The 18,734-nt window shown below is 39.5% G+C and overlaps 1 protein-coding gene across 2 annotated transcripts in view; it reads right to left on the reverse strand.

Moving 5' to 3' along the window:
- Positions 1-18,734, reverse strand: part of UVRAG (UV radiation resistance associated) — a 329,275-nt gene that overhangs the window by 250,255 nt on the left and 60,286 nt on the right. For both annotated transcript variants that reach the window (XM_027562853.1, XM_027562854.1), the window contains 2 exons: positions 18,041-18,202; positions 14,186-14,260 (listed from right to left, as the gene is read on the reverse strand). In XM_027562853.1, the coding sequence (XP_027418654.1) occupies positions 14,186-14,260; positions 18,041-18,202 (237 nt within the window). The remainder of the gene's footprint in view (positions 1-14,185; positions 14,261-18,040; positions 18,203-18,734) is intronic.

Here is an 18,734-nt window from a genome sequence, read left to right on the forward strand (position 1 = left end):
TCATGGCAATGGATATGGAAAAGCAGCCAAAAATGAGTGATTTCAAAGAAGGACTCAAGAGTCCAGCAGCTGAATGAATTGAGTGGATGAAAGAAATCAATCAAGGCTAACTGCAAAATTTGAGACCTCGATAAATGGATAAAATAGTTAATAAAAATGCAAAAAAAAAAAAAAAAGCAAAACATACAACTGGTTGGAAAAGCAAACCTGGAGAGAAAATTAAAGAGATCCATTTAAAATATAATAATTTGCAAACAGAAGATGTCTATGAAGAAGTGGTCAGAAACTATTTAAACAGATGAATGAGAATTTTGAACAACACGCTATACAACTGATGACAATGAAACAGTATATCCCAGCAGAGTTTTAAATGATCTGCTACTACAACATTCATTCACTCATTCAACAAATATTTACTGAATTATTACTACATGCCCACCACCGTGCTAAGCACTAGGGATAATTCATTTATAGACACTGTCCCTGCTCTTACACAGTGCACAGTCTAGTAAGAAACAGAGTTGAGCAAATGGGCAATCAGAATATAACTAGCTAAGGACAGCAACAAGAAAAATGAAAAGCAAGGTTCTATGAGAGTACATAGAGGGTAGATAGAGAGTACATAGAGTACGTAGGGATATGTCACAGAAAACCATTCTCTGGAAATGAGGTCTAAGCTCTAAAACTGAAATGGATAAATTTTAGCTTTTTAAGAAACTGTTATGGGTGAGGTGCTTCAAAATCAAGAATTAGATCACTGTAAGAGGAGCCTGGTGGGCTGCAGTCCATGGGGTCGTGAAGAGTTGGACACGGGACACAACTGAGCGACTTCACTTTCACTTTTCACTTTCATGCATTGGAGAAGGAAATGGCAACCCACTCCAGTGTTCTTGCCTGGAGAATCCCAGGGACGGGGGAGCCTGGTGGGCTGCCGTCTGTGGGGTCGCACAGAGTCAGACACGACTGAAGTGACTTAGCAGCAGCAAGACCTTACAAGTCCATTAATTACTCTGAAATGACTTGAATAAGAGGGACACGATGAACATTTTAGAAAGATAAATCTGGCTCCAATGTCAAGAACCAGGAAAGAAACAGATGTTTAGCAGGTATCTCAAGTAGTGATTTAAAAAAGTAACTCAGAAAAAGAGGGGAGCGTTTAGGATGACTCCCTGCTCTGACTTGAGAAAACGCATGGACAACAGTACCACGCACTGAACCAAGGAATACAATAAGGGTGGGGAGACTGAGCTCAGTCTAGGAGCTGTGGAGTGAGTGTCTCTGACATGGCTGGATGGCATCACTGACTCAACAGATGTGAATTTGAGCAAACTCCGGGAGACAGTGAAGGACAGGGAAGCCTGGTGGCCTCGTGTGCTACAGTCCATGGGGTCACAAAGAGTCACACGTGACTTAGCAACTGAACAACAATGAGTCTCTGAAACACTCAGCAATCTGACTCAAGTCTAGATATATGGAAGTACTGACCGGAGAAGTAGACTTGGGAGAGATCTGAATCACCCAGACACAATGTGTCGATGAGAAGACAAAAGGTCTGAGTGGAAGCCTGAGGACAATACCTTAAAGGCCCCAGCAAAAGCCTGCCCCGTGGGACTGATAGTAGACTATACATGGGTATACGTGTGTGTGCGTTCAGTCACTCAGTTGTGTCCGACTCTTTGTGACCCCATGGACTGCAGTCCACCAGGCTCCTCTGTCCATGGGATTCTCCACGCAAGAATACTGGAATGGGTTGTCATTTCCCACTCTAGGGGAGTTTCCTGACCCAGGGATCAAAGCCATGCCTTCCGCATTGGCAGGTGGATTCTTTACCATTGCACCACCAGGGAAGCCCTAGTAGATTATATACATTACTCTTAAAACTGTTAAGTGAGCTCTGCAATAGTCCCTCTTCTATTTACTTAGGGAGAATAAGGAATCATAATGGACAATGGAAAAAAAAAAAAAAAACCTGTGGCTCATTCTACTACTTGAGCACATTTTCAGATATAGTGAGCATACTTTTTCAAAAGTTAGTATTTATTTGTACAAGGACAGGGGAGCTTGGTGTGCCGCAGTCCATGGGGTTGCAACAAGTTGGACATGACTGAGTGACTGAACAACAACAATTTGTACAACTCCTCCTAAAATGGCTACCTGAAAAATCAAAAGAAAGCCTGTGTTCCTATGTGTGTATGTCAGTTTGGATATTAACACACTTTTAAGTGTCACTAAGGTTTAAACTGAGAAAAATGTGCATGTACCTCTGTCAAGCACCTTCAAGCCTCAGACACTCACTGCCACCGAGCTCTAATGAAGCCCAGATGCTGAGCTGCTAAGGAGGGAAAGTGAGACTGCTTCCCCGACACTGAACCTGAGCTGAATATGCAGATTCCCCCAGATCCGGTGTGAGGTTTGAGACAGCATATGTTTTCTTCTCCTTCAAAACAGAAGCAATGAAAATAAGAATAATGTTATTAAGCAAAGGTATACAGATCCTGAAACTAAATTCTTTTTTTTTTTTAATTCAAGTCAATAGGGATGAAGAGGTTCTTCTTCACAAGTGTGAACTGAAGGTTCACACTTCAGTTTTTCAAACTACCCTCAAAAAATGATCACAATCATATTCACACACTCCAAGTATGAAATGGATTAAATGTCACCAATACAACTCCGTAACAAGAGAGTTGACAGTGACCCTGCTGAAGTAGCCATCCTTTAAGAGAAAAGTGTACTACAGAACAGAGACAGGATCCATGTGATCCTGCTGCTGCTGCTGCTGCTAAGTCACTTCAGTCGTGTCCGACTCTGTGCAACCCCATAGACGGCAGCCAACCAGGATCCACCATCCCTGGGATTTCCTTCTCCACATGTGATCCTAGTGGACCTCATTCACTCAAGAAAAATATCTTCCAAGCAAAGTCTACACTAAATCCTGGGACTAAAAGAATGAGTAAGAGACAACCTCAGCCCTAAAGAAGATTACACTCTAACAGGAGGAAGGACATACACACAGTTACTATAATTGTGAGAAGTGAGAGGGAAGAGAAGGCAACAGTGATATCATGCTAATTGGGTGCAAAAGTCAAAGAAAGGGTTCCCAGCTTTCTAGAGAAACAATTTAAATAAATGGAAACTGACTCCCAGAGGGGAAAGTTAAAAAAAAAAGTCAAGAATGCCCTCACTACAAATCTAAGAAAGAATAATAAAGATGAGTTTACAAAATTTAAACAAAGTTTCAACTCTCTGAATCCCCTAGTGAGGATGAGTCTGGAGCTCTGTTTCTGTTTACTTTCTAAGAACCTAAAACATCTATATGAAGAGCTGTGCTTGGCTTTGAATGTTCCAGTATTAAAATTCTGAAAAGCTCAAAAATTGTGCTAAGGAGACAAGATCCTCCAAATTCATAACAGGAAACGTGGCATTTTCCCAGATTATTCTCTGGCTTCAATGAAGAGAGAGAATGGGGACCACACTGCAGCAGCAGGATTTATAAATATGAATTACAGGATGAGATGATTTTCCAAACATCTGTCAGAAGCTAATCTGATCCAAGAGAAGAGGGGGTGGGGGTAAGGAGAGAGACTTAGAGGAAAGCCAAATAGACTATCGTGTAGAAATTTTGTGGACTTTGGTGGGTTGATGGCATCTTGGGCATTGCATGCCCACTCTACAACGATAAATACCCAAAGTCTGTACAATAACATACTTTATACCATTCAGAGCACTTATGTATGTACCCTCATTTGATCCTAACAATGCACATAGTAGACATCTCTAGGTAAATGTAAAGAAAGTGACATGGTACTTTGACATGCTCTGTGAAGTAGGAAGAAATCTAGAGATACCACGTAGCATAGTTGTCAAGAGGCTTCTGAATAAATCAGACCTGGTTTCAATCACTGTTCTGCTACTTACTAAGTCAAGGATATGGTTTTTCCAGTAGTCATGTATGGATGTGAGAGTTGGACTGTGAAGAAAGAGCACCAAAGAATTGATGCTTTTGAACTGTGGTGTTGGAGAAGACTCTTGAGAGTCCCTCGGACGGCAAGGAGATCCAACCAGTCCTTTCTAAAGGAGATCAGTCCTGAATATTCATTGGAAGGACTGCTGCCGAAGCTGAAACTCCAAACTTTGGCCACCTGATGTGAAAAACTGACTCATTGGAAAAGACCCTGATGCTGGGAAAGATTGAAGGCAGGAGGAGAAGGGGACGACAGAGGATGAGATGGTTGGATGGCATCACCAACTCAATGGACATGAGTTTGGGTAAACTCCAGCAGTTGGTGATGGACAGAGGCCTGGCGTGCTGTGGTCCATGGGGTTGCAAAGAGTCGAACACGACTGAGTAACTGAACTGAAGTAATCCTGGATTAGTAGTTGAACGTTTTCTTCTAGGATACTTTATCTATAGAATGATGATAACTACCTCATGAAACTGTTATACAGATTAAATAAAACATGAAAAGTAGATAGTATAGTGTCTGACATACAGTAGGCACTCAGTAAACAAAAACTAACAATAATTTTCAAAAGTTCCATATTCACCCGAGTAATACTGTTTTTAGGATACCACACCAGCTCAAATAATTCAGAAACAAAATTTTACCCTGGACTTAAACCGAGCTCACATACCTAGAGGTTTTAGTAACAAAGTTAGTAGTTATTAATTAGAAACAGCCCCTTAGGATCTGTCTGGTCTGTTTCTTGTATTTCATAATCTGCTTGAGGTGGTAGGGTGGGGACAGAGCTCTTCAAGGAAAACTGAATAAAATATGTATAAGAATGAGCTATTTTTTGTGATCCTCCAACCTTCACTTGGGAGAAGGAAATGGCAACCCACTCCAGTGTTCTTGCCTAGAGAATCCCAGGGACGGGGGAGCCTCGTGGGCTGCCGTCTATGGGGTCGCACAGAGTTGGACACGACTGAAGAGACTTAGCAGCAACCTTCACTTGATGACGTACTGAGAGATCTGGGTAGAAATTATACCATATCCCTTTCTCTGTTGTTAAAATACAGGCAGTACTTGACACACTTAATCCCCACTTCTGAATGTTCCACTTAAGTACCATGTGGGACGTGCTTTGGAAACAAGTTAGCATCCATGAATTTGACCAGCAGGAGGAAACAGCCATCTTTTTAATTTCTCAGTTCTATAAAGTTAACTAGACAAAAATCTCTTTTCAAAGTTTCAGCATCTTCAGTTTGAAAACAAAAATACTAATACTTTGCCCACCTGAGTTGTTATAAGTTCAAGACAGTATCTTTAACAGCATTTAATCACACAAATAAAAGGATAGAAGAAACCTCAAAAAGCACTTAAAAGAAGAAAATCATCTATTCATCACTTTTACACAGGTGACATGGTATAATGAAGAGCATATCTAGAAAGACAGAGATCTATGTTCTGATCCTGGTTCTGCCACTAAACTCATCCTGATTTCCTGATCATTCATTTATTCCCCAAATACTTACTGTTAGCTGCTAGATGCCTGCAGCTGCCACTACTACTAAAACTTCTAATAGTAGTCCTCTGCCTTCCCTACAGAACACACTAAAATAATTTATAGAGCTATGAAACTATCGGAGAAGGCAATGGCACCCCACTCCAGTACTCTTGCCTGGAAAATCCCATGGATGGAGGAGCCTGGTAGGCTGCAGTCCATGGGGTCGCTAAGAGTCGGACACGACTGGGCGACTTCACTTTCACTTTTCACTTTCATGCATTGGAGAAGGAAATGGCAACCTGCTCCAGTGTTCTTGCCTGGAAAATCCCAGGGGTGGTGGAGCCTGATGACTGCCGTCATGGGGTGGCACAGAGTTGGACACAACTGAAGCAACTTAGCAGTAGCAGCAGTAGCAATGAAACTATGTGATGATTTTTTATATTACATTTGATATTATTATAGCTATGTCTAAGTTACCACCTAAGGCATGAAACTACTCTCCATGTCAAGTTCAAGAGGCTCTCTAAGCCTCAGTTTCTTTATCCATGAGATAAGCGCGCTGAGTTAAATAAGCCTAATATTCCCTCCAGGATCTTCCCTGGTGGCTCAGACGGTAAAGCGTCTGCCTACAATATGGGAGACATGGGTTCAATCCCTGGGTCGGGAAGATCTCCTAGAGAAGGAAATGGCGACCCACTCCAGTATTCTTACCTGGAAAATCCCATGGACGGAGGAACCTGGTTAGGCTACATTCCATGGGGTCGCAAAGAGTCAGACACGACTGAGCAACTTCACTCATTCACTCAATATTCCCTCCAGTAGCAGAACAAAACTGGGCTTAGAAATCAGGTTTTCTACTTAGCAAAAGTATCATGCCTTGACCAATATAAAATAAGGAATTCCCACTTGTACAGGCTCTGAAACTTGCTGTTGTCCCTAAATCTTCAATCTCAGTTGGACTATGTACTTGAGATGATCAACTCATATGGTTGCCTTTGTGAAATTAATAACCAAACTGTTATTTCAATCTCCTGAGAGTGTTTTGGAGAAGGCAATGGCAAGCCACTCCAGTACTCTTGCCTAGAAAATCCCATGGACGGAGGAGCCTGGTAGGCTGCAGCCCATTGGGGTCGCTATGAGTTGGACACAACTGAGCGACTTCACTTTCACTTTTCAGTTTCACACACTGGAGAAGGAAATGGCAACCCACTTCAGTGTTCTTGCCTGGAGAATCCCAGGGACGGTGGAGCTGGGTGGGCTGCCGTCTATGGGGTCGCACAGAGTCGGACACGACTGAAGCGACTTAGCAGCAGCAGCAGCAGAAGAGTGTTTTACTCCAAAAAGATCTGATCCTTTTTATTTGGATACTTGTTATTCAGTCACTCAGTCGTGTGGGATTCCTTATAATCCCATGGAATGCAGCACGCCAGGCTTCCCTGTCCTTCACTATCTCCTGGAGTTTGCTCAATTCTACTCCTGCTTCAATATTTTTTCCCATTAAAATGAGAATGCATTGCCATCTACTGGACTCTGAAGACATTGCTGCTACAGTTTTTTGTCTGAGAACAAGAATTCTTAACAATTTAAAGCTTTTTATACTTTATCAATAACATAATAGTTATTATGACAATATAAGTTGTATAAAAATAAAACTCCAAAAGCTGAGGCTAGGGATAAGGTAGGGTAAGAGAGAAAAGTACTATCTCTTTGAGATTTTTAATCTCAATTATTGCTATGACAGTTCTAAATATAGCAAGCATTCACCTACATTTGTTAACAAAGTAAGCCCCTCCTACATGCCAGGCACTGTTCAAGGGACACAACTGCTGACGAGTGTACGTATTAGAGAGCAATCCCTCTTTTCATATGGTTTAGAGACTACTGAGTAGTGGTGTCCATACTGAACCTTCCTCATGTGCCAGGCTCAGAATATGCATTATCACCTTTAATATTCAAAATAATTTATGATGAGGAAGAAATTGTTATCTCCACTTACAGGCAAAAAAACAAACTCAGAGATGACTCAGTTTGCCCAAAATCTCATGGGTAAGCAGAAGTGGTGCCTGGAATTCAATTCACATCAATCTGACTCCAACACCCATATTCTTAACCACTAGGAGTGCCCATTCACCCAAGCAGCTGTCAGCATTCTTCCAAAAAGAAAAGTTGTTGCCAAAAAGAAATTCAGATAATGATAACTTCACATGTCTGTATTAAAGGTAAAACTCCTGCACAGGGATCTGAAAAGTTTCCAGCTTACTGGATCAAGAACTGGCCCAACAGCCTCTCATTCCTGATGCTCCTCCAACTGCCCTCCTAGTAGCAAAATCCACCTGGGAGCATCTCTCCCACTCACCTAGCCTGATTCACCAACCTCTTCCTAAGGTTCTCTTCGAATCACTTACGGTTCTGCTATAACTCACTGTGTTAAGATCCAAACAACTGATATCAAAAATAATTTTTCAAAATAAACCTATTTGTAAATTGCAGCTCTTCTGGAAGAAATGCTACTTTATCTCAGGTAAAAGAATAAATGTTGGTGAGTCTGCACCTAACATTTCTGCATCCCAGAGTACTGAGTTTAACAATGGGCATATAGTAGGTACTTGATACGTACTGACAGAAAAAAATCATGAATCAAGTTTACAACTAAAAATAGATTTTTATTATCATTTATTCAGTTATTTTCTTTGTCTGCATTGCTGTTAAATATGTAAGAGTTTAATTTGTATGCCAAATAAATGAAACTTTACTACACAAATTTAACAAGGTGTCACTTCCTAATAATGCCAGCAGAAGTTACTGAATGAAGGATTCAGACCCACAGTATATATTTCAGTCAAAGATTTTCAAATATATTAAATAGTTTCCAAACACATCCCTGGAAGTGAGATTGAATACTCATCCAATACAGTAAAAAGCTGAGACATTTACTAGATTCCTAACAACTCAACAGAAATGAGTAAATCCTTTTTGAGAAGCAGATAAACAAAGAGGCAAAAGTTTCAAGCAAATAAGCTTCAACTTTAAGACCACGGTTGAAAAGTTTAGACCATAGACTCATCTAGAGCCAGACATCCTGGAATGTGAAGTCAGGTGGGCCTTAGGAGGCATCACTATGAACAAAGCTAGTGGAGGCAATGGAATTCCAGTTGAGCTATTTCAAATCCTGAAAGATGATGCTGTGAAAGTGCTGCACTCAATATGCCAGCAAATTTGGAAAACTCAGCAGTGGCCACAGGACCAGAAAAGGTCAGTTTTCATTCCAATCCCAAAGAAAGGTAATGCCAAAGAACGCTCAAACTACCGCACAATTGCACTCATCTCACACACTAGTAAAGTGATGCTCAAAATTCTCCAAGCCAGGCTTTAGCAATATGTGAACCGTGAACTTCCAGATGTTCAAGCTGGTTTCAGAAAAGGCAGAGGAACCAGAGATCAAATTGCCAACATTCGCTGGATTATCAAAAAAGCAAGAGAGTTCCAAAAAAACATCTATTTCTGCTTTGTTGACTATGCCAAAGCCTTTGACTGTGTGGACCACAATAAACTGTGGAAAATTCTGAAAGAGATGGGAATACCGGACCACCTGACCTGCCTCTTGAGAAACCTGAATACAGGTCAGGAAGCAACAGCTAGAACTGGACATGGAACAACAGACTGGTTCCAAGTAGGAAAAGGAGTTCGTCAAGGCTGTATACTGTCACCCTGCTTATTTAACTTCTATGCAGAGTACATCATGAGAAATGCTGGGCTGAAGGAAGCACAAGCTGCAATCAAGATTGCAGGGAGAAATATCAATAACCTCAGATATGCAGATGACACCACCCTTATGGCAGAAAGTGAAGAACTAAAGAGCCTCTTGATGAAAGTGAAAGAGGAGAGTGAAAAAGTTGCCTTAAAGCTCAACATTCAGAAAACAAAGATCATGGCATCTGGTCCCATCACTTCATGGCAAATAGATGGGACAGTGGAAACAGTGGTTGACTTTATTTTTCTGGGCTCCAAAATCACTGCAGATGGTGACTGCAGCCATGAAATTAAAAGACGTTTGCTCCTTGGAAGGAAAGTTATGACCAACCTAGACAGCATATTAAAAAGCAGAGACATTACTTTGCCAACAAAGGTCCGTCTAGTCAAGGCTATGGATTTTCCAGTAGTCATGTATGGATGTGAGTTGGACTATAAAGAAAGCTGAGCGCCAAAGAACTGATGCTTTTGAACTGTGGTGTTGGAGAAGATTCTTGAGAGTCCCTTGGACTGCAAGGAGATCCAACCAGTCCATCCTAAAGGAGATCAGTCCTGGGTGTTCACTGGAGGGACTGATGTTGAAGCTGAAACTCCAATACTTGGGCACCTGATGCAGAGAGCTGACTCATTTGGAAAAGACCCTGATGCTGGGAAAGATTGAGGGCAGGAGTAGAAGGGGACGACAGATGATGAGATGGTTGGATGGCATCACCGACACAATGGACATGGGTTTGGGTGGACTCCAGGAGTTGGTGATGGACAGGGAGGCCTGGCGTGCTATGGTTCATGGGGTCGCAAAGAGTCGGACATGACTGAGTGACTGAACTGAACTGAACTGAACTTTAGACCATGGTGGCTTAAGATACTTTAACATGGACAGAGGAAGAATTAACAGCAACACAATCATCAGATGTGTTTCTGGTTACAGCTAATGTGAAAAACCAGGAATGCTGAAGAACTGGTCAACAAAAACTTTAGTCACTATTTAAAAAGTTGCTTTAAAACATGCTTCCTTGTGATAGCTTCACAAGTAATCTTTCATCTTCCATATAGAACATACATTCTTAAAGCCTTGCTGCCTTAGAATATTTTAATCCTTTATGAAATATTTCAGCCACAGATATTCTATCCATATTCAGTGACTGTGATTACAAGTATATTTGGACTTATTTCTGTCACTGTACCACATGCTTCTGTTTACTATTTGTTTTCTTTTTTGTTTTCCTTTTCTGGCTCCTATCAAGTTGACAGAGTTTGCTACTCCTTATATTCCCTTTTTTCCCTCTGCCAATTAAAAATCTATATTGTTTCTAGTATTTAGTAGGTATCTTGACATTTTTACCATGCACACTTAACCACAAGCTATTATAAGAAATTTTAAACTTGTTTACTATCTCTAGCCTCCTCCCGAACAAATCAATGAGTCTTACTCTTCAAAGAGCCTCCCCCACCTTATTATTGTCTAGAGCAAACAGAGTCCTAAAACTCTCTGTGGAGAAGGGTCAGTTGCTTTTCCTTCAACCCATTGTGAGCTGATACTTCAATAAAATACAATAAAAAGGCACAATAATGTCAAATGGCTATAAAAGTTTAAAAACACTTACTTTCACTTTTTTATACTTGGCTTACCACAGACCGGTGACAGTTCTAGACTAGCTCTGGGCCACTTTGAACAACAGTGGTGATTTGTTTTATCATTTATGGTATAACTTAGTTTTTGTGTGCTTTTTGGTTTGTCAGCAGTTAGCCAAATCCACTAATGTTTTACCACTTTTATACACCCTGCTATATCCCACATCTTCCCTTTGGGATCAATTCTTTATCTACCACATTCAGTATAGATAGAAGCAGTAAACCTTCAGTCTTCAGGTACTTAAAATTGTCTTTCACCCTCACCCTTTACTGAATGTTTACCAGAAACAGAATTGTACGTTAACAGTTAACAGCACTTTGAAGATACATTTCTTCTTGAATCTACTGTTGCTGATGAGAAGTCTGCTGTCAGTCTAATTTATAGGTAATATTTCCTTTCTCTCTATGAGCTTTTAAGATTTTCCCTTTTAAAATTATCCTTAAAGATGAGTGGTGTCCCTAAGATATCTTTTTTCAGCCTCCTTTTGTAATACGGAGAGCCCTATCTCAGCTTTTATGCACATTTAGTGGAATCAAGATTGCCGGGAGAAATATCAATAACCTCAGATATGCAGATGACACCACCCTTATGGCAGAAAGTGAAGAGGAACTAAAGAGTCTCTTGATGAGAGTGAAAGAGGAGAGTGAAAAAGTTGGCTTAAAGCTCAACATTCAGAAAGCGAAGATCATGGCATCCGGTCCCATCACTTCATGGGAAATAGATGGGGAAACAGTGGAAAGAGTGTCAGACTTTATTTTTCTGGGCTCCAAAATCACTACAGACGGTGACTGCAGCCATGAAATTAAAAGACGCTTACTCCTTGGAAGGAAAGTTATGACCAACCTAGACAGCATATTCAAAAGCAGAGACATTACTTTGCCAACAAAGGTTCATCTAGTCAAGGCTATGGTTTTTCCTGGGGTCATGTATGGATGTGAGAGTTGGACTGTGAAGAAGGCTGAGCGCCGAAGAATTGATGCCTTTGAACTGTGGTGTTGGAGAAGACTCTTGAGAGTCCCTTGGACTGCAAGGAGATCCAACCAGTCCATCCTAAAGGAGATCAGCCCTGGGATTTCTTTGGAAGGAATGATGCTAAAGCTGAAACTCCAGTACTTTGGCCACCTCATTCGAAGAGTTGACTCATTGGAAAAGACTCTGATGCTGGGAGGGATTGGGGGCAGGAGGAGAAGGGGACGACAGAGGATGAGATGGCTGGATGGCATCACTGACTCGATGGACGTGAGTCTGAGTGAACTCCGGGAGTTGGTGATGGACAGGGAGGCCTGGCGAGCTGCAATTCATGGGGTTGCAAAGAGTCAGACATGACTGAGCAACTGATCTGATCTGATCTGAGTGTGCATTTTGCCCAGAGAAGCCCATCTTTCAGCCAATTATATTAAATGCTTCTGCCCACTTCTTTGAGCTTCTATCTCTGTTTCAGAGATGTTTATTATTTTGCTTTTTGTTTGTTTTAGCAACGAATATCTCTTTAAACTTCTCTGATTTCATCAATCACTGTCTTTGGTTTGGTTCAAAATCAAACCAAAAACAAAAACCTCTCTTTCTTTAGCCTGAGATTCCACAAAAAATTTCACTCCCTTTTCCTCATCCATCTCTCACCATTCCTTCTCTGCCACCTTTTACAACATCTTCTCCCATATTTGACCTTTAAAAGTGGGAGATCCTCAGGCCCATTACTAAGTCCCTTTTTTCTCACTAAGTACTGCTTGTCCTTGGTCTATCTTATCTGAACTCATGATTTCAGTAACTATTTGCCATAAATCTCGCTATTTATATCTCTATCTTGCTTCTCTCCTCTGAACTCCAGATTCATATAATTCAAATGTCTCCTTTAAAACCTACACAGGGCTATCTTGAGGTATTCTCAAAGTCTGTATGATCAAATCTCAACTCATGATCTGCCTCCAGCAAAGCTGGTCTTCCTCCAGTTCCTCAGCTCTCTCAGTGCCTGGCACTTTTATCCATCTGGTTACTTCATCTAAGCCAGAAACCCAAAAGGTAGCCTTAATACCATCTTTTTTCCTCTACCCTAAATTCAAACCAAGTCCTAATGATTTTATCTCCTAAAACTTTCCTAAATCTATCTGCTATTCTACCATAACCCTGTTCCAAAGTATCAAATCTCTTACCTGATACACTTATAAGTAAGATCCTTCTTACTGTCTTCCCACATACATTCTTGCTGCTTCTAAAATCAGTCCTTATAGCAGCCAGAGTGAAATTATTAAAACACAAATCTAATTATACCTCTGCCATGGTAAATATCCTTCAACACACTTCACAGCTCTTAGGATAAAATCTTTTAAAGGTTCTGTTATGTGGTCCCTGACTACCTTTCCAGCCACATCTGGTATCATTTTCCCTTATTACCCAGACCTTCCTTCAGTTCCTTAAAACTCACCACTTCCTCTAGCATTTCATGGCCTTCCAACACTACCCTCCTCTACTCAGAATGCTCTCTCTATTCAGCCCTCACTCTCTCCACATTGTTCACTTCCATTCATACTCAGGATTGTAACCTTAAAAGTCAAGTCCCGAAGACCATTCTTGAGCCACTAGAGCAGGTAAGATCATCACACGCTTTTATAGCACTTGCCACCATTTACGTTTATATAGTCACCTGTTAGGTTACTTTACAGTGTGTGTCTCCTCCGTACACTCCATGACAGCAGGGAAATCCATCTGCTCACCACTGTACCCTGAGCACTTAGAGCAAGGAGCTGATGTATAGCATGTGCTCAATAAATAGCCACTGAATGGATGCAGCATTCTAGCAACAGTATTTCAGATCATCAAGAATTAGGAAACAACATGATCACTAAGGAAATCATGTAGAAACTCATTTCACTGGTTTGTGGCCCAAATTAAATAGGATAAAAAACATGAATCACCTGACATGGTACCACAGAGAGCAGGCACTTAGTAAAAACAAATTCCTTCTCCTTTCTCTAATCACCTTTAGATACAGAGACAGCAAAGACCATAATGAAACTGACTACAATATAACTTGCCTCAGGATTCTTAAATTTATTCAAAGCTGTAAAAGATATCTGAAACATTTAGTGAAACTGTATTACATTTAATCAAAAGCCACTATCCTTCTTTAACCCCTAAAGAATTGTTAGAAAGCAGCCAGTTGAGATTTTCTTTTAGGAAAATTAATATAATATGGATTTAGAAAAGATGGGTGCAGTTACAAAATGAGTTTTCACCCGAAGCCACACTAAACAACAAACTTACACTTAAAACATGGTTCTATTTACACAGAGCTTTTGCCTGATATGTGAATGCACACCTGCACTAACAAAACTCACAGCATCACGCAAACCCTCTTACCTTATGTTCAAATGGAGCACCATAATAGCCATCATTCAGCCCAAAAATTATTTCATTCTGGTTGCGGGCATGAATCTAAGAGAGGAGGAAAAGACATTATTAGTTCATCTCATTCCAATCAAGTTTTAATGTGACTAGAAAATGACGGGACCTACTTCAATGTTGAAAAATAATTGGCTATGTCTAACAAGCCAGCAGAAAACAAACTGCATATCATAGGACAAGGCAATCAATTTAGAGTTTCCTGTTTTAGTCACAGTTCTCACAAAATCATCACATGCGATCACAGGCACCATCATTCACACACATTTTCCACAAACACTTCTTGAGGTTGTTACAGAAAGCAAATTCCTTAAGCACAGGGGATTAAGAGGCATACTATACATTATTTAATCTCAAAGAAAACACAATCCAGGACTTCCCTGGTGGTCCAGTGATTAAAATCCACCTGCAATGCAGAGGACATGGGTTCAATTCCTCATGTGGAAAAATTCCATATGCCAATGGGGCAAGTAAGCCCATGCACCACAACTACTGAAGCCCATGCACCCTAGAGTCCGTGCTCTGCAATAAGAAAAGCCACCCCAACGAGAAAGCTGAGCACCATAACGTAATAAAGAGGAGCCCCAATCGCCGCTGCAACTAGAAAAAGCCCATGCACAGCAACCAAGACCCAATGCAGTCAAAAATAAATAAAATTAAAAAAAAAATAACAGTTCAATTAGTCTGTCAATGCTTTAAGTCTGTCGTAGAAAAAACATAAAAGATTAATACTATTTTTTATCTTCAAAAAGACAGTCTAAAGATAATATCCAATCTCCAAAACCCTTAAAAGTCTACTAATTATTTTCTGCCAACTACTGTTTCAAATACAACTGATTTGAGCTTCAGTGTTACTTCAAATTAAACTTCATCTAAAAAATGGAGGAATAAGACTTTCAAAATTGAAGAAGAATTTTTAATAGCTCAAAACAGCATAAAGTCTATAAAAACAAATTTGATTACTTGATCAGAAAGAGTTGTGGCTGAAATGTTTTTTAATTGCTTTTGCAATGAGGAGTTAAAGTGAGGGTTCAAGTGGGGGAAAGAAAAAAGACTACCAGAATAGAACATTTCATCTTTTCTTTCTCTAGCTAGAGATACAAAGGCCAAAGTCAGCAGCAGAAAATTCCTGTGAACATTTACCTGACTTCCATACCTGCTGTATCTGTTACTAAAGCAGAATTAATCACATGCTTCCTGTTAGCCTATATCTTTACTCAACTGAATACAACGATACCAAAAGATGGACCTGCTATAATAAATTTATAATGAAAACTATAAACCAATTTTAAGAAATGTCCCATCTTATGACAGAAAAGGAGAAAGCACTATGAAATCAGTTTCAAGATTAGCAGAAACACAAAAATTTTACAAACACCAAATATTTTATACATATATATACCTCAAGAGGAAAAAGATTAAAATCATATGCATCAAAATGTTAACAATGGTTATCTGAACAAACATTTCACACACAAAAAAAGAAAAAGGTGGAGGACTGAGAACAAATATACATTTTCTTAATGTAAAACATCATTTCATCATTAGGGAAATCAAAATTAGGATGAGATACCATCAGAATGGCAAAAAATTAAAAAGACTGACATTAACAAGTCCTTACAAAAGTAAGGAACTTTCATACATTGCTGATGGGGACGCAGAATGATAGTTACTTTGGGAAAAGTTTCACAGTTTCTTACAAGTTTCAACACAGCTCTTACCATTAGACCCAGAAACTCCATTTATTCAAGAGAAATGAAAACTTATGTCAACACAAAGACCTATATTTAATTATTCACAGCAGCATTATTCATTGTAGTGGTGGTTACTTACTTAATACATTTGTCAAACACATTGAAATGTATACATTAAAAGGATAAATTTTATTGTATGTAAATTTTACCTCAAAAAACCCTAACTTGTAAAAAAATTTCATTCAAAAGTCATTGATTCCCTGACCCTATGCAGACTGTCTAAATACCTCTTAAACGTACTCCCGTAGCTCTCTTTGCAGGTATTTATCTATCATCAGTTTACCAGGTCCTAAGAACCTTATCTTAGTCATCTCTGGATCACTGACACTAAGAACGATGCCTGTCAGAAAGCAGATGACCAATCAATAAACCTAAGTGATGCTGGCTATTAACCTAATACAGCTTAGCCTCGCTTTCCTCTAAAAATCTGTAACTCTATTATATCTGATTTTTAGTAGTAGTTGTTATATCTATTTCATAGATGACTTTAAGTGTCTAATTGGCTTAGAAAAATGTTTTCCCTTTCTCTTGTTCTCTGCTATACCAGCTTTGTAAGAGGATACATGAATGCTAACTCTCTGAAAGTAGGGTAAGTTAGACCTAAGTACATTTGGGTGTTTTAAGAAGACAACCAACTAAGGAATGTATGAACTGAAAAACATGATGAAGGCCATCTTCTCTGGGCAAAACAAGACTTTGCCACAAGCCTATAGCTCTGCGATTCTAACGTTAAGAAGCACCACCCCATGCAAAATGTTAACAAGTGCTTAGTGTCATTGTGCACAGGGTCTATGCACAAAGAGCCAACTACAGCATGTAGGAAGACAGAAAGAACATGTGCCCCAGTGCCTTTAGCCGGGCTAAAGGCAACAAGCATTTGGGATTAAAAGAATGACCCTAAGCCAAAGTCATTACCGCATGAGTTTTAAGATCAGTCCTAAAACAGAAGAAAAAATATAAAAATAAAACAATTTGCAGCAGGTTAGAATTTAGTAAAGGAAAATATTTATTGAATGCATTGTTCTGGTCTCTACCCAAGAACACAAAATAAACTATGGTGTGCAAAATAAAGGAAGAGTTGTTTTGTTGTTGTTTTTTTACTCTGAAAAATATACAGAGAGAACTGTCTAAGAGAAATATACCAGATGGTATATACTGAATAAATATTAAGAAATATGAAGGATGTTTGCAGATACAACTAACATTTTACATTGCCTTTATCAGTAGTCCCACAGGTATCACAAAATAGAAATGGCATTTATTCCAATGTGGGATGGGTAGTTACCAAGGACTACATGTATACAGCAGTGTAGTACAGCGGAAAGAGAATGAATTTTTAAGTCAGCCAGGCCTCATATAAATTCCAGCTCCACCTATCAGTGTGATCTTGATTAGTTTCTTAAACTCTCTGAGGCTCAATTTTCCCATCAGGAAACTGGGCAATAATATCAGCTTTCACAAGGTTGTCAAAAACATTAATTGCAGTTACTTATGTCTGGGACTGGCAAATAGGTTTCATTTCATATGCAATTCTGGCATATTGCTAGGTGCATTCTGAAATACTGTGTTAGAAAAGACTGCACAGCTACTTCTGAGCTCAGATAGCTCAGTCAGCTACATCAGTCATGGGGAACGGGTAGCAGTAGGTAAGCCAGGCATTTGTCATCCCTGTGTTCAACAAACAGTAGCTCCTCTTATTCTTGGAAAAACCCTACTCTACTGGCCATAAGAGAGGTGTTCATTTTCAACTTATTTTTCAGATTCTAGGGGAAATAGCCAGCATGACAGAAGAGGCAGAGTACTATAAGAAAGCATATTCTTTCCTACTGCCCACCCCACTCAAAATCCTCTTAAACTAGCAGCTTAAAGCAGTTCTTCATAACTGTTTTCAGTTATTTTTTAAACTTCTCAATGACTCCAATTTCTGTAATTAAGTAAACAGTCATAAAAGGTCTCTTTTTATTAACAGGAAATATAGAATCTGACAATTCAACAAAAAAAAAGCTAGATGGTTTCTTTGGAGAGGACAACTACTTGAAACTGACAGTCTAAAAATTACCTGCTGACCCAGGTATTTCAGCCCGTCCAAACAGACTTTCCATTCAATCAACAGCTGGTAGACGTCCTCCTTTCCACCCCATATCTTCACCACAAAACAAGACACAGATGTATCCAGACGGTCTGGCATTATTCCAAAATCAAGACTCCGCCATGTTGGATTCTGTTAATAGAAATGAAAACCTGCTTTAGGAAGATCCTAAATGTTTACAGTTATTTCAGTTAGGTTGTACATAATTTTGTTTTTTAACCAGAAGAACTCATATATTACATTGCAAACTTAAGTGAACTAAGAAGACATTCCAATTAACATGAAGAGAGTGATACTGACACTTTTCAATTTCTCTGCTTATTTATTATAGTCACTGGAAGGAGCATATATTCTAGTCTCTAATTAACATGGCTTCCTATGGTAATTCATTTATTTATTCCACACAATACACAATCATTAAGAAACAACATATAAACAATGCCCTCAAAGTACCTCCAACTTATTGCTGGATTTGAACATCTCTTTAAATAATTACACAATTTCATGAAAACTCCAATATTCAAAAGGTTACAAAGTGGCACAGGAGGGATTAATAAACTATGAAGGAACAGGGGGAAAGAGGGCATGCAGGCCATGAAGCTTGGCTTTTATAGGACAAATAATATTTCACCAGGTTGAAAGAGGGAATTGCCCAGTAAAATAA

The sequence above is a fragment of the Bos indicus x Bos taurus genome, chromosome 15 (genome assembly GCF_003369695.1).
Source record: "Bos indicus x Bos taurus breed Angus x Brahman F1 hybrid chromosome 15, Bos_hybrid_MaternalHap_v2.0, whole genome shotgun sequence".
Classification (NCBI taxonomy): domain Eukaryota; kingdom Metazoa; phylum Chordata; class Mammalia; order Artiodactyla; family Bovidae; genus Bos; species Bos indicus x Bos taurus.